The sequence below is a fragment of the Molothrus aeneus genome, chromosome 8 (genome assembly GCF_037042795.1).
Source record: "Molothrus aeneus isolate 106 chromosome 8, BPBGC_Maene_1.0, whole genome shotgun sequence".
Taxonomy (NCBI): domain Eukaryota; kingdom Metazoa; phylum Chordata; class Aves; order Passeriformes; family Icteridae; genus Molothrus; species Molothrus aeneus.
Genome location: NC_089653.1, coordinates 17,578,586 through 17,591,778, shown reverse-complemented (window position 1 = coordinate 17,591,778; position 13,193 = coordinate 17,578,586). Strand labels below are relative to the sequence as shown.

General features: G+C 44.6%; 1 protein-coding gene across 2 annotated transcripts in view; it reads left to right on the top strand.

The window, feature by feature from the left end:
* Positions 1-2,075, top strand: part of MARCHF8 (membrane associated ring-CH-type finger 8) — an 84,509-nt gene extending 82,434 nt beyond the window's left edge. For both annotated transcript variants that reach the window (XM_066554955.1, XM_066554954.1), the window contains one exon: positions 709-2,075. In XM_066554955.1, coding sequence (XP_066411052.1) covers positions 709-1,013 — 305 coding nt within the window. In that variant the 3' untranslated portion in view covers positions 1,014-2,075. The remainder of the gene's footprint in view (positions 1-708) is intronic.
* Positions 2,076-13,193: the final 11,118 nt, after the last annotated feature.

The following is a 13,193-nucleotide window of genomic DNA, read 5'->3' as shown; positions in this document are numbered from 1 at the left end:
GCATCTCCAGCACTTGCAGCTTTGTATCAGAGAAGATGCTCTAGTTCAGATACAAGTTACTGAGTGTGATGCAGATAAAATTTTCCTTTTCTGCAGAACAAACATGTCATATATGGTAACAATAATTCCTTTATGTCTCCATGTGCTGTGTGATCACAGAGTGGAACAGACTTGTTGGGTCACTGAGTTGAATCTCTGCTATGAAGAGGAAACCATGCCATAGAGTCCCTTTCATAATTTGATCCAGTCTTTGTTTAAAAACAGGTGTAAAAGGACCTAAGTATATTACTGGTGGTTGCCTTGACTCTGTGATTGAACTGCATCAAGGCTCAGACACAGAAAAACAGTTGTTTTGGTTTTTTCTCTGGTGGGGAGGAATGTGATACGTGAAGCAGAAGTCTCTGTGTTTGACTTGAAGAGGAAAAAAAAAAAGCCAGACAGGAAAAATTGCAAAATAAGAATAGCTGGCACGACCCAAACTCTGTGACAGTTTCCTTACAGTACATTTTTGAAAGATCCAGTTTAGTCCAGCTTAAGAAAGTTTGGCTGTAGTAAATTAAGCTACTTACATAAAGTTTGGAAACCCAACATGACCTCTATATAAAAACACCCTCCTGGAGAGGTGATAGGATAATTTCCAGGACCTGCTGTTTGACTGGCAGTTTCTGAGATGAATTTAATTCTTCTTTTTATTTTTTTTTCTTCCAGGTATTCTAGAGTGGCCATTTTGGACTAAGCTGGTAGTTGTGGCTATTGGTTTCACTGGAGGACTTCTGTTCATGTATGTACAATGCAAGGTGTATGTACAGCTGTGGAAGAGACTTAAAGCTTATAACCGAGTAATATATGTACAAAACTGTCCAGAAACTAGCAAAAAGAATATTTTTGAAAAACCTGCACTAATGGAGCCAAACTTCGAAAGTAAAGAAATGTTTGGGGTTCACCATTCAGACACAAACTCTTCACATTACACAGAGCCAGAAGACTGTGCTGCAGAAATCCTTCATGTCTGATTGCTAGCTGGAAGGGGTATTTCCATATGTCCTTGAAGATTTGAATATCATTGTTTACTGCAAACTGCTCTACCTTCTTAACATCAGCAAACAGCTGAGGGCTGGCGGATGAATTTTTTACATTTGTTTTTTTGTTGGAATTTTTAAAAATCCCTTAGGCATATCTGTCAATGTCATCATGGTTGCATACCTCTCAACATTTTGTATCTCATACTGGCTGATCAAAGAGCCAGATGATGAGGTATTCACAGGGTAGAATGAGCCTTGGGTTTGGTCCCAAGGAAGCCGCTAGCGAGCTGTCACCAACTTCATGGAGTCTGTTACTTTGGAAGATGATTCTTAAGGGATTCTGGAGGATGTGTATTGTGGGGTTGGTTGGTTGGTCTGTTATTTATGTGTGATGAAGGAGGTTGTCCCAGACAGTGAGAGAAATGAGAGGGAGTCTAATCTACCACTAACACTGCCACTAACATTGTGTCTCAAGCAGCAGGTGTAAAATTTTGCTTTACATATTGCGATGAGACTTACAAAGCATATAGCACTTTTAAAAATCTTTATTTTGTGATATGTATGTCAAATGAGAATGAAACTTGAAAGAATGTGTCATTTTTAAAACATTTCTTAATTCTTTACCCCATTTATTCTTCTGAAACATAAACCTCTTGCCTTATGAAAAAAAAATTTAAATTTCAGCCTGTGATTTCCCACACATGCCCACATTATCTTACTAAACGTAACACTAAAAAATTCTGCCTCTTTGGGTTTCCTTTGAGGAGCAATTTTCTTCAAAGGATATTGCACTTGTGACTTGTGTATGAGGAGTAGTAGATGTGTACAATGTTTGTTTTCTGTGGTTTCACTGTTCTGTTTTGGGGATTGGTTTTGATTTTTTTTCCCCAACAGGTCAGACCATCAACATACCTGCTCATATATATCTGAAGTAGCTTTCATTCCCAACCATTGGCAAAGGGTTTGTTGCTATATTGATATTGATAAAAATGTGAACTGTAACGGACAAAAGGAAACTTAGTCAATACAGCTGAAACTGGTTTTCTTTCTTTAGTGCTGTGTCATGTATGAATTACCCAAGAATTTGATGTTGTCAGTGGAGATGCTGACATACAAGTCTAGGAAGTAAATATCACATTAAGTACATAAATTTAAAAATACCTGCTTGATGTGATGCACGCTGTGGTCAGAGAATAGTATATATCTGTGCTTTTGAATTTGGGACTGGCTTTTTAATCAGTCAGCTTTCATGCAAAGAGAGGGACAGCTTTAAAATCTGTTTGCAAGGCTTTTAGTTGCCCAAAGCCTGGGGTGTCTGCAGTTGATTTGTTTGTCCAGTCTGTTTCACTGCACCACTGTCCAGCTTTAAGCCCTCATTTAACCAAAGTCTCAGTGTGACTAGAGCAGAAATGAAGCCCCATGAAAAGTCAGCACATGAGGCCTCTGCATTTGAAAGCTGACTTTCCCTACCTGAGCCCTGTCTACATCTCTGTCAAGTCAATGATGATAATATGACTGGTTTTAGTAGGAGTTGCCTGGACTTCTCAGGTAAAAGTTTCTGTTTACTTGTTGAGATAGTGAACTAAATTCTTAGCTCTAGTTCAAGCTTCACTTAGTATTTTTTGAAGTACAACTTTGGGTACATTTTTTCATAGTAAAAGCAGCTGCTTTAAGACTTCTTAAAATATAACAGTAAGAGATCAGGGATTTTTTCCTTAAAATGTAATATTAATTTATTTCTAAATCAATATTTTAATAGAAGGCAGAGAAGGGACTCTGGTAAGAGAACACTCATCCCAGTGGTTTCTAGAAGCTGTTAGAGGAAAAGCACGTGTGCCTCTGTCACTTCATGCTTGAAGCTTACTGTCTGTGATCTCCATGAACAACGTGGTACCTTGTTCTTGAGATGTGTTAAAACATCCAGACCTCTGGGCAGTCCTGGTAAAGCTGCACTGGCATGGATTTGTGTACTGTACTAGCTGTCAGGATGTCCCATGCTTAAGTGATACAGGCAGACAAACCCTGCATACCCTGCTAGTACCGGGGCAGTCTTTGTGACCATACACACACAGAGTTTGTTGCCTGTGCCTGCCATAATTCAAAGTGCAATTACTCAAGACCTTTCCTGAACTCTGCTGTGGGTGATCCTCTTCTATTTTGAGAACCCAGATAATACACTGTCTCGTTTTGTTTTCTGTTTTGGTCTGTGAAAGATTCACTAGATAAACTCAGGTGGGTTAAGTATCAGGTCTTGCACACCTTCATGATGTCCTTCTGAAATGCCCAAGTGCACAGGCCTGCCTGTCTGTGAGATGCTCACGTTACAGCTGCGAGAGGCACAGGCTCAGCTGCCGAGCAGTGCTCACCCCGTCTGCGGCCAGCGGGGGAAAGGAAGATGGACAAGTCCTGGATGACACCTGGCTGTTCCCCACTCACCTGAGCAGCTCTGGTGTGAGCAGTGTTCTGACATGGCTGATACAATGAAGATGGACAAGTCCTGGATGAAACCTGGCTGTTCCCAGCTCACCTGAGCAGCTCTGGTGTGAGCAGTGTTCTGACATGGCTGATACAATGAAGATGGACAAGTCCTGGATGACACCTGGCTGTTCCCAGCTCACCTGAGCAGCTCTGGTGTGAGCAGTGTTCTGATATGGCTGATTCAGCACACCAAAACTTGCTGGTTCTGCTTCAGTCACTGTTGTATATGATTCTAGGTGAAACATTGCAAAATCTCATTTGGTGTTTTGGAAGCTGTATGTGGAATGTGCCAGGTATTGTTCAGTGTATTCAGGGTTCTGAAGGTTTTTCCTGTGCCCCTGAGTATCTTAAGTTGTAAAGAAAAATCATCTCCAGCAAAATCACTTGGGGAAAAATACTTGTGAATGAAAATGTTTTAGCCAGTGTTGCTGCTAACAATTCCCTCTCCCAACAGTTCTTTTTGGAATGAAAATTAAGGCCTATTATTTAAACTCTTTATACTGCTTAGGAATGCTCATACCAGGAAAGGCTGCAGAAGAGATCCATCTGTCAGGGGGTTTCATTTATGCTGGTGACACTTCTCATGTTGATTGTTGCTTGGTGTTAATGGTGGGCTTCTGGAGATGCAGTTCTCTGCTTCTGTATGGTGCCATCAAATGTTTGAGAAGGCTGAATGGTGCTTTTTTCTTCTTTCTCCTCAAGAAAATACTGTTGACTTTTTTCAGCTTCCAGCTGTGAGGCACTGATGCCAGCTCAGGTGAGCTCTGTCCTTTCCATTCAGATGTCAGTAAGGGGAACAATCACCCCCTGTGAGATCAGGTTTTCCAGTACTTCCTTCTGGCAGCTTTTGAAATGACTGAAATAGAAGCCTGGTCCTTGTACCTTGGCCAAAGTTAGCTTGGGTTACTGTGAGACTTTCCTGAGACCAGAATTTAAGTAGGAGGGAGCAGAGGCTTAATGCCATGTACTTCAGTCCCTTCCCGAGGTTGCCAGAGCCTGTGCTGATATGTCCAATGCCCCAGATAACTGACCCCATTCTATTGACAGCACTCCTGTCCAAAAAGCCACCATCTGGGCCAAGGAAATTCCCCTGCTGTGTCATGTTTGATGAATCTGCCAGGTCATGAGCATGCATGATGTTAGAAGTACAGGTATGTGCTGCAGAAGGTTGATCCTGTGGAAGAGCTGATGAGATACTAAGTTCCTGTGGATCCTCAGGACTTTTTTTCAACTGTAAGCCTGTGTTTTGGGAGTGAGAGTGGTGTTTAAAATGTCCTCTGAAGAGATAGCCAGACCCTGGGACAGTTCCCTCTGGTTGAATGTCACTGAGATTGGCTTTGCTTCAGCAAGGAGGCATTCAGTGAAGACTGAATGAGCCTGTGAAGGGTTAGAGAAGAACTGGGCCTCTGTGCTGTACCTGGGAGTTCCTGGCAAGCAGTCATAACTCTGTTTAAGCCAAGCCTCTGTACTGAGAGAGCACGAGGCCCACTTGGTGCTGTAAGGAAGGGGGCTGCTTGGCCTGCCACTCCATGGTGGGAAACCTTGGAAGTGATGCATGGATGTCACCATGCACAGGAACTGGTTGCTTCTGCCCTGTGTGTGGCAGAATGTGTATCTATTGCAGAGTAGGAACCAGGTCCAAATGTCTCCTAAAGCTGACGGGTGTTAAGATACAGATTTCTGGTGTGGTCTGTTCTGGAGACTGGCCAGCAATGAAAGGGGGGAGGTCAGTGACTCTGGGTCAGGTCCCTCTCAGATATGGGTCAAAAAGGGTAAATACAAAAGCAAGGATATTGCTGGCTGGATTTCCTTAGTGTTGTATTAGATACACTAAGAAAATTTCTAAGTGGGACCTTTTATTTTGTGATTATTTTTTAGTTTTGAGATATTGCGGTGTCTGTATATTCCAATGAAGTACTGAAAGCACTTGTCTTTGTATAGAAGATAACTGTTTAAAAATTGCAGCTAATCTTGTATTTAGGTAAAACATTTGTAGATAGGTGATTGTATAATGTTGAAGAACTTTACACTGGCATGTGTTGTATAACGTTTATACAAGACACTTCATACTTCTGCAGAATTTTTTAGTTATTCAATTTCTAGTAACTTAATGTATAGTTTTGTATCCTTTCATGTATGTTCATTTTCTCAGTATTACCACTTGCAGAATTATTTTTAGTTTCTTAAACTGTAATTGGTTATTTGTGTGTGATACACAGGGTTATTGACTGCAGCAATAAAGTGTTTCTATAAAAAACAAGAAAAACCCAAACCCCTTATAGTATCCATTTTGTTTGAAAAAGCATGGAGAGAAAAATTGAGTAAGATGATGATCAAAACACAGAACTTGATGGCTCTTCAGTGTAGGAGACCAGTACAGAGTAGCATCCCATGACAATTTGATGGTAAAATGATCCCTAATGATAAAGGTATTGGAATAATTGGGCAATTCCTTCGATGCATGTGCTTTGACCTCAAATGCAGGAATCACAGGGAGAAGTTTCTGGCTTCTGCCATGAAGGAGGCGGGGAGAGAAGATTTCCATGGGCCTTAAAATCTGACCTTCTGGAATCAACACTGCATGGGGCATCATATGCTTCATATCTGAAGTCAGCCTTTTCACTGAAATGCATCTGTGTAGAGGTGCAGAGCAGAAGATGCTCATTGCTATGATTTTCCTCTAGGAAGAATATTAATTTTGTGTACAGAAGAGGAAATCTTTAGCAGTTTCACTAGAATACATTTCTAGCACCAGTAGGTCAAGGAGACTGCACAGCTGTGAGAGAGCTTGTTACAAAGGCATACACACCAAAGAGCAAAGACCTGGAGAGTTGAGTCTGTAACAGACACAAGGGGGCTCAAAGAAAAGCTTTTCATTTTCTTTTAGGTAAGGAAGGGAAGGAAATCTTAAATATGCAACCCTGAAGAGGTATCTTCCATGCAAACAAAAGTCTCTGTCCTACATTCCCTTAGTAAAGAAAGTCTGGCTGTAGTAAATTAAGCTACTTACATAAAGTTTGGAAATCCAACAAGACCTCTATACAAAAATACCCTCCTGGAGAGGTGGTAGGATAATTTCCAGGGCCTGCTGTTTGACTGGCAGTCTCTGAGATGAAAAGCTGATAAATGGTTTAAGGAACAGAGCCCACAAAGCCATCTGGCTGCCAGTTAAAAAGTGTTCCTTGTCTTGGGCTCAGGCATCTCGAGTTAATTATAAATTAACTTACTTCCTCTTGTAAACCGTATTTTCATCTGAAAGAGTGTTACTGTCACTGTGTGAAGTGTGTCCATCTCTGAGGCACAGAAGAACATTGGCTCAGCAGCATATGGCACAGCTGCGAGGAACAGGAACATTATTTTTCATCTGGTCCCCAGGAACTGGAGCTGGCTGGTGAGTAGTTACTGGCTGGCAGGACCAGCATGACTTTTTTTCTTGGAGCAGGGCAGAAGGAGATAGTTGGGAAGCATAAGGGAAGCATTTCGCAAGGTCCATGAGTGCCCTGTGGAGGCCACAAAGGTGTCAGAAGATGCAACTCCAGCTGCCAATTCTGAAAAACAAGTCCTCTCTCAAAAGCCTGGCTCGTGTGCCTGCACTGCTGCTCAGCTCCCTGCCCTGCTGCAGGACACCTCCCATCCCACTCCCCACAGCCACCCTGTGGACCAGTCTCCTGTCAGCCACCCCCAAATTCCAGATTTCCCTATCCCTTATCCACCTCATGCTGTGCTTGTCCTTCTCCGTTCAGTCTATTTATGCAACCCAAATTTCCTTCCTCACTTGCCTCTGGGCCAGGCTGGCTGTGAGGGTTGTGCTAGGATGTACCAAATTGCAGACAGTGTGTGGTTGATAGGAATGACGATAGAAGTACCCAAAAATGACACTGCAGGTAAAGGTCTATGTCCCCTTGTGATCCCAGCTCTTCCTGTAAATCTCTAGGCTGCAGTCTCTGATGTGTAGGATGCTCTCTGACATTTTGGCATTGTATTGTGTACCACAATACAGCAGAAGAGGAGGATTTTTCACTGCCTTGGGATGGATGTATAATATAAAATCAGGCAAGAATATCTCAATATAGAACAAGAATGAAACAGAGGAAAACTCAGTTCATCTTGGCTATAGAGAAAGGAGGCAGTGGAGGCTTTTTAAAAAAAAATTCAGTGCATTATACAGGGTAGAATAATTAGAAATGTAATATTGCTCAGGCAGGGTCGAGTGATGGCAAACTTTAGGAATACTCTTTAAAGTGCATTCTAGGAAAAGGGGAGAATGTGTCACAGTAACTGAGATCTGAAAAGAGAGTAGACTTTGAGATTATTAGGGAGATAAATGAAGTTTTCTCAAAGGCTTTAACATCAGAGGAGGGTTTGAAATAACTGAAGAAAACACCAGAAGGCTGTGCAGAGCGGGGGGCGGGAGGAAAGATCACCACTCGGGCTGTGCTCATTAAATCCCGAAGCTTCAAGGAATCAGGCTTGCAATTCCTAGCATTTTTAGACTTTGCTGAAACAAACCTCCCAGTCAATTTTGCTGGCACTGCCATGCTGTGCTGGGTTGTTCTGATGCTGTCTCAAAGGCCACCTGCCAACAAGGCAGGCTTAGGAGAATGCACCACTGTTAGAGCTGTAGGGTCTGGTGCTGGGACAGCAGGTTCCTTTGTCATGGGAAACAGTTATCCCTGTGGTTGGGAGAGGACAGGAGCTGTCTTGGGCTGGTGACTTGATCCCAGCTGTGAGAGCACAGCTGTCTTGGATAGTGTGTCATACATGGTATCTGCTTTACTCCTGAGCATCCCAAAATAACTCACCAAGTACCATTCCTACAGGTAAACCGAGGTCTCTCTAGAGCCTGGCTTGCCACTTATTTTGCTCTCATGTTTACCTTGTTGCTTTGAAAGTGCTGTATTAAAAGAGAACTGATTGTAATAGTGGAATTATCTAAACCAGTATTTCCTTATGCCTGCAAGTTGATGGTTTATTTTATCCCAAAACTGCTTTCAGGATTATGTTAAATTCATGTTCATATATGAGCAGTTGATGTACACCAGAGAAATCAGATATAAATTAAATCAAACCATTCCATTGAGCAGCCTTCTTGCAGCCCTGGACCAAGTCAAGCTGTGGTGGAAGTTAGAGGTACTATTTCAAGGATTAATTTGAACCTGCCTGATGTTGCACAAGCCTCTATCAGGATGCTACCTTTGCTTCCTGGACTTAGGAATTTTACAGCAGTTTTCAGTCTTTCACTGCTGTTCTGATTTTGCAGTTGTCACAAGTGTGCAGCACAAAATGATACCTAAAGAGCAGCCACTAATGCAGCTGTACTCCTTGTGTTTGCCTTGCCTGTGGCTTAACGTGTCCCATCCCTTTGCTCTCCCCTCCTCTTTAGCACTGTTACCTGCACAGCCTCGAGCAGTGGTTTGGGGAGGGGAAGCCTGAAAGCACATTGCTTTCTCTCTGCCTCCCTCCTCTCCTTAAGTGTAGCTGCACAGCTACATCTGCAGAGGAAGGAGAGGATTTGCACATTTAGAGGAAGCGATGAGGTCAGGCAGTTCCAGATCCCATGGTCCTCAGGGTGAGGGAGGTGTCCTCACATCGTGTTAACTGGGATGAAGGATCCAAGGAACACCAGTCCATAAAGAGGGCAGGAAGTTCATGGGGATGAGAGACTGTCAGCCTCTTGCAACCCGGATGGTCCCTTGCAGAAAAGGTATAAATATACTGTACTAAGTGTTGATATAGCAGCCCTGTTGGGGATTGTGAGAGAGTCAGCTGGTGCCAGAATTGCCACTGCCTGGATGGCAGAGCAAGGACATTGTGCTGAGCTTTGCAACTCTAGAGTTCCTTTTGGGCACTGAGGTGGGACAGAGGCAGTTCTGAACAAGGAGGGTTTTTCCTCCTCATTCTGATGCAGTAATATGCAATTAGCATCCATATGTTCTCAGCTATTAAGCTCATGCCCCTTAGATTATTTATGTAGCTTGGGAATTTCTGTAGGCTCTGCTGCTCCTCTCTGTCATTTGTTAATTGCTGCATTGTATCATTCCTCACTACTCCCAGTCCTTATTAGCATGTTTCAGGATGCCTACCCCAACTGCCTGTAACCTCAGGAGGGCTGTAAGATATGTGACATCTTCCCAGAACAACCTTGTTTCTCACTGGCACTGCACGAAGGTAAAGAGGGATAGCAGCTGACTTCTGCTGTGAGTTTCCATGTAGTAAATCCGAGGGGTGTTTAGGAAAAGGGGAGCTGTGAGTAAGGAGCAGCAAATCTCTGGCAGAGTAGATGTGCCCTTGCAGGCAGCTGTCCTGCCCCACACTAACTCTCAGCCAGACCAGGAATAGCAGCTGCTCACGTTTTAAGGGCCTGGTTTCCCAGCTGCCTGCATGTGGCTGCACAGCTCCTGCTGCCTTAGTGAGACCCTCTCCGAGAGGGGAGCGAGGTGTGTGTGCACAGGTGGTGCAGGAACAATTCCTGCCTCCCCAGGGAAAGGGTTGAGGGGGGTAAGCCTGAGCTGGTGGTGATAGTACAGTGTGGGTCTCCTTATGAGTGAGGTAATGTACTCTCTGGATAAAATGGTTGGGTTTGGGTTTTGTGTATCCTGCATTTTGTCTGGCAGGGTTTGGACAAAATATTTGAAATTATGCCAGAAGTAAAAATTATCAATAACCTTTTGAATGTGGACCTCATGCTAAGAGTGAGAAGTGCTAAAAGAACAGATTTAAAAAGAGACATAGCTGTGAAAAGGCTGGTGAGAGACAGCAAATGCATTCCTACAACCTTCCTGTACAGGGCTGAGCTTATCAAGTGTTTTTTAATGAGTGTAAGAGGAGTTGTAACACTATAGGGAGAGTCCCAGTCAATCTTTGCGCAGAAGAGCCTCAAACCATGTGAAAACAGAACTCATCACTCAGGGGAATGGAATTGTGTTCAAATGCTGCATCAGAGCTGAAATGCAAAGAAATGTGGAAACCCACTGATCAAGATTTGAACACCACTTTGTTCCATATTTGCAGTGAAAATGAAGGTGTCTAGAAAGGGGCCTTAGGTATGACAAATCTGTTTCCGAAGCACTTCGTATGTTAGAGGGGTTTCAGATATCTTTAAAAAAGCCTGTGAACCTAAATTTAGAAACTTTAGTGCTAACAGCTCTTGTGCAAAAATGAAACAGAACTGTGAGTTCTTCGAAATCTTATGTGAAGGGAAGGGGAAAGCAAGGAAGATCTAACTGGGTTTATGGTATGCTTCTGTGTGGTAACATTGTCCATGGAAGTGATCAGAGTGCAGCAGCAAGGATCCCTTGCTTAAATCTCAGAAGAAGTCAGATCTCTGGGCTGGGATTCTGCAACTACCTCAGGTGGGTCATGCAGCAGTTGGCCATTTTGCACTTCTGTTTGTTTTTTAAACAGTAGCAAGCAGACTAGAAATTAATGCCGAGTACTTTTGAATCTTTTCTATGTCTATATATAAAAGCATATCCTGAATGTGGGAGAGCCTTGAAATCTAAGTCACAGTACAGAAAATGCTTGAGTTACTACTTGACCTGAAGAGACATAGGAGACCCTCCCTGACTCTTCTGGGAGAGCAGAGCTCAGTATTTTCATGCCTCTGCAAAAGAAAAACAGGATCCTTTCAAGGGCAGCACAGGCTGTCCCTGCTGTCCCCATTGGTGTGTAACCACAACATGTAAGTACCTTAAAACATAGGACAGGCTACAGCCTATCTTGGGAAGCTGAAGCAGAGAATCCATAAGCATATCTCGTGATGTGCTCAGCAGTCCAAGCGGCACAAGGCACTTTGCAACTGGACTTGCCAGAACAGAAACAGGCACAGCCAGCAGCAACTTCCAACTTTAGCTGGTTTTAATTGCTCACTGCCTCTGTATTTGAAGGTTGCTGCCTCACCTGTGGGCAGAGTCCCTCATACTGAAAGTGCTACCAAAGTATGATTTGATTAGTTACCATCATACACTAATTAATCCAGTATAGAGCCTCAGCTCTAACTGTACCACAAGTAAAGCATTCCTGAGGTAGTTTTAATTTAGCTTGTTATGCATATCTATCACTAAAGATTCACAAGAGCCAGAGACCAGGCAGGCCAAGTGCCTGACCACAAAGAAATGAGGAGCTGGGTTTGATCACAGAGCAATGATGAAAGTCAGATGAGCAAAAGTGCAGCCCAGCCCCTCCCAGCACAGTATCATGCAGCTGCTGCTGCAGCAGCACAGAGGAAGATGATCAGTGAGATAACAGGGCTGGCAGCATGTAGTGTTTGTTTGCTTGATGAAATACTCGAGAACAGTGTTAGTGGTCTTGGTGTCAAAGTGCCAAATGTGCAGTATCTCTGCTATGGCTTTATTTCTCTGGGCGAGTTGGAGTCTGGAGGAAGCATAGACAGCATTTCTATTCATAATGTCAGCATCTTCATGGTAGCAGGTGCTTGGTGTACTCAGGGTGGGGAGTGTGAAATGGGATGTTTAGAGGGCTTTCTGCAAATGGGGAACTGGTTGTTATGCACAGTTCTGATCTGCAGACATGCTGGCATTTGGTGTTACACACAGTAATACAAAGACAGCAGGGTGCTTCAAAAGCTCAGAGGAATACAGGGAATAAAGCATGGGCACATACATGGGTCTAGCCCTGAGGAAAGTGTGAGCTGTACACAGATTTGCACATTTGCTGTATAGAATGGGGGTGCAGTAAGGTGTGAATCACCATTCCTGGGAGTGTTCAAAAAACATGTGGTTATGGCACTTAAGGACATGGTTTAATGATGAATTTGAGTGGACTTGATGATCTTAAAGGTCTTTTCCAAGCTTGATGTTTCTATGGTGCTATGATAGAGTGAGTAACTTTGGATGATGAAGAGAGTGGGATATCTGCAGTGCGTAGTGTGTTGTGTCAGTGTAGTGTGAGTGTAAGGAGCACACAGAAGAGTAGGTGTGCCTGCACACTGGGGTGGTTTGGGGGTGAGGTTACAGAGCAGTTTAAGATGAAATCCTGTAAATGTAGAGGTGGTGAGGCACACGGGACTGTGCTGACATCAGCTGTGCCTGGCAGGATCAGGAATATGTGTGGAGAGCACTGTGCTGCAGAGCCGAGAGCTCTGGATGCTGTGTAGAGTTGTGAAACCGTGGAAGGTTATCAAGAGGAAAGCAGAGCGTGGAGGGCTCTGTAAATCGTGCTGCCGTGGAGCTGCTGCACAGCGGGAGGGCAGGGGCACGGACTGAGTGCAGGGCGAGGGCAGGGCTGGAATTCCGGGTGAGGGGTGCTGTGCCAGGGCTGGGGCTCGGGGCAGGGCTGGAATTCGGGCGAGGGGGTGCTGTGCCAGGGCTGGGGCTCGGGGCAGGGCTGGAATTCCGGGTGAGGGGCAGCTGTGCCAGGGCTGGGGCTCGGGGCAGGGCTGGAATTCGAGTGAGGGGTGCTGTGCCAGGGCTGGGGCTCGGGGCAGGGCTGGAATTCGGGTGAGGGGTGCTGTGCCAGGGCTAGGGCTCGGGGCAGGGCTGGAATTCGGGTGAGGGGCAGCTGTGCCAGGGCTGGGGCTCGGGGCAGGGCTGGAATTCGGGTGAGGGGCAGCTGTGCCAGGGCTGGGGCTCGGGGCAGGGCTGGAATTCGGGTGAGGGGCAGCTGTGCCAGGGCTGGGGCTCGGGGCAGGGCTGGAATTCGGGTGAGGGGCAGCTGTGCCAGGGCTGGGGCTCG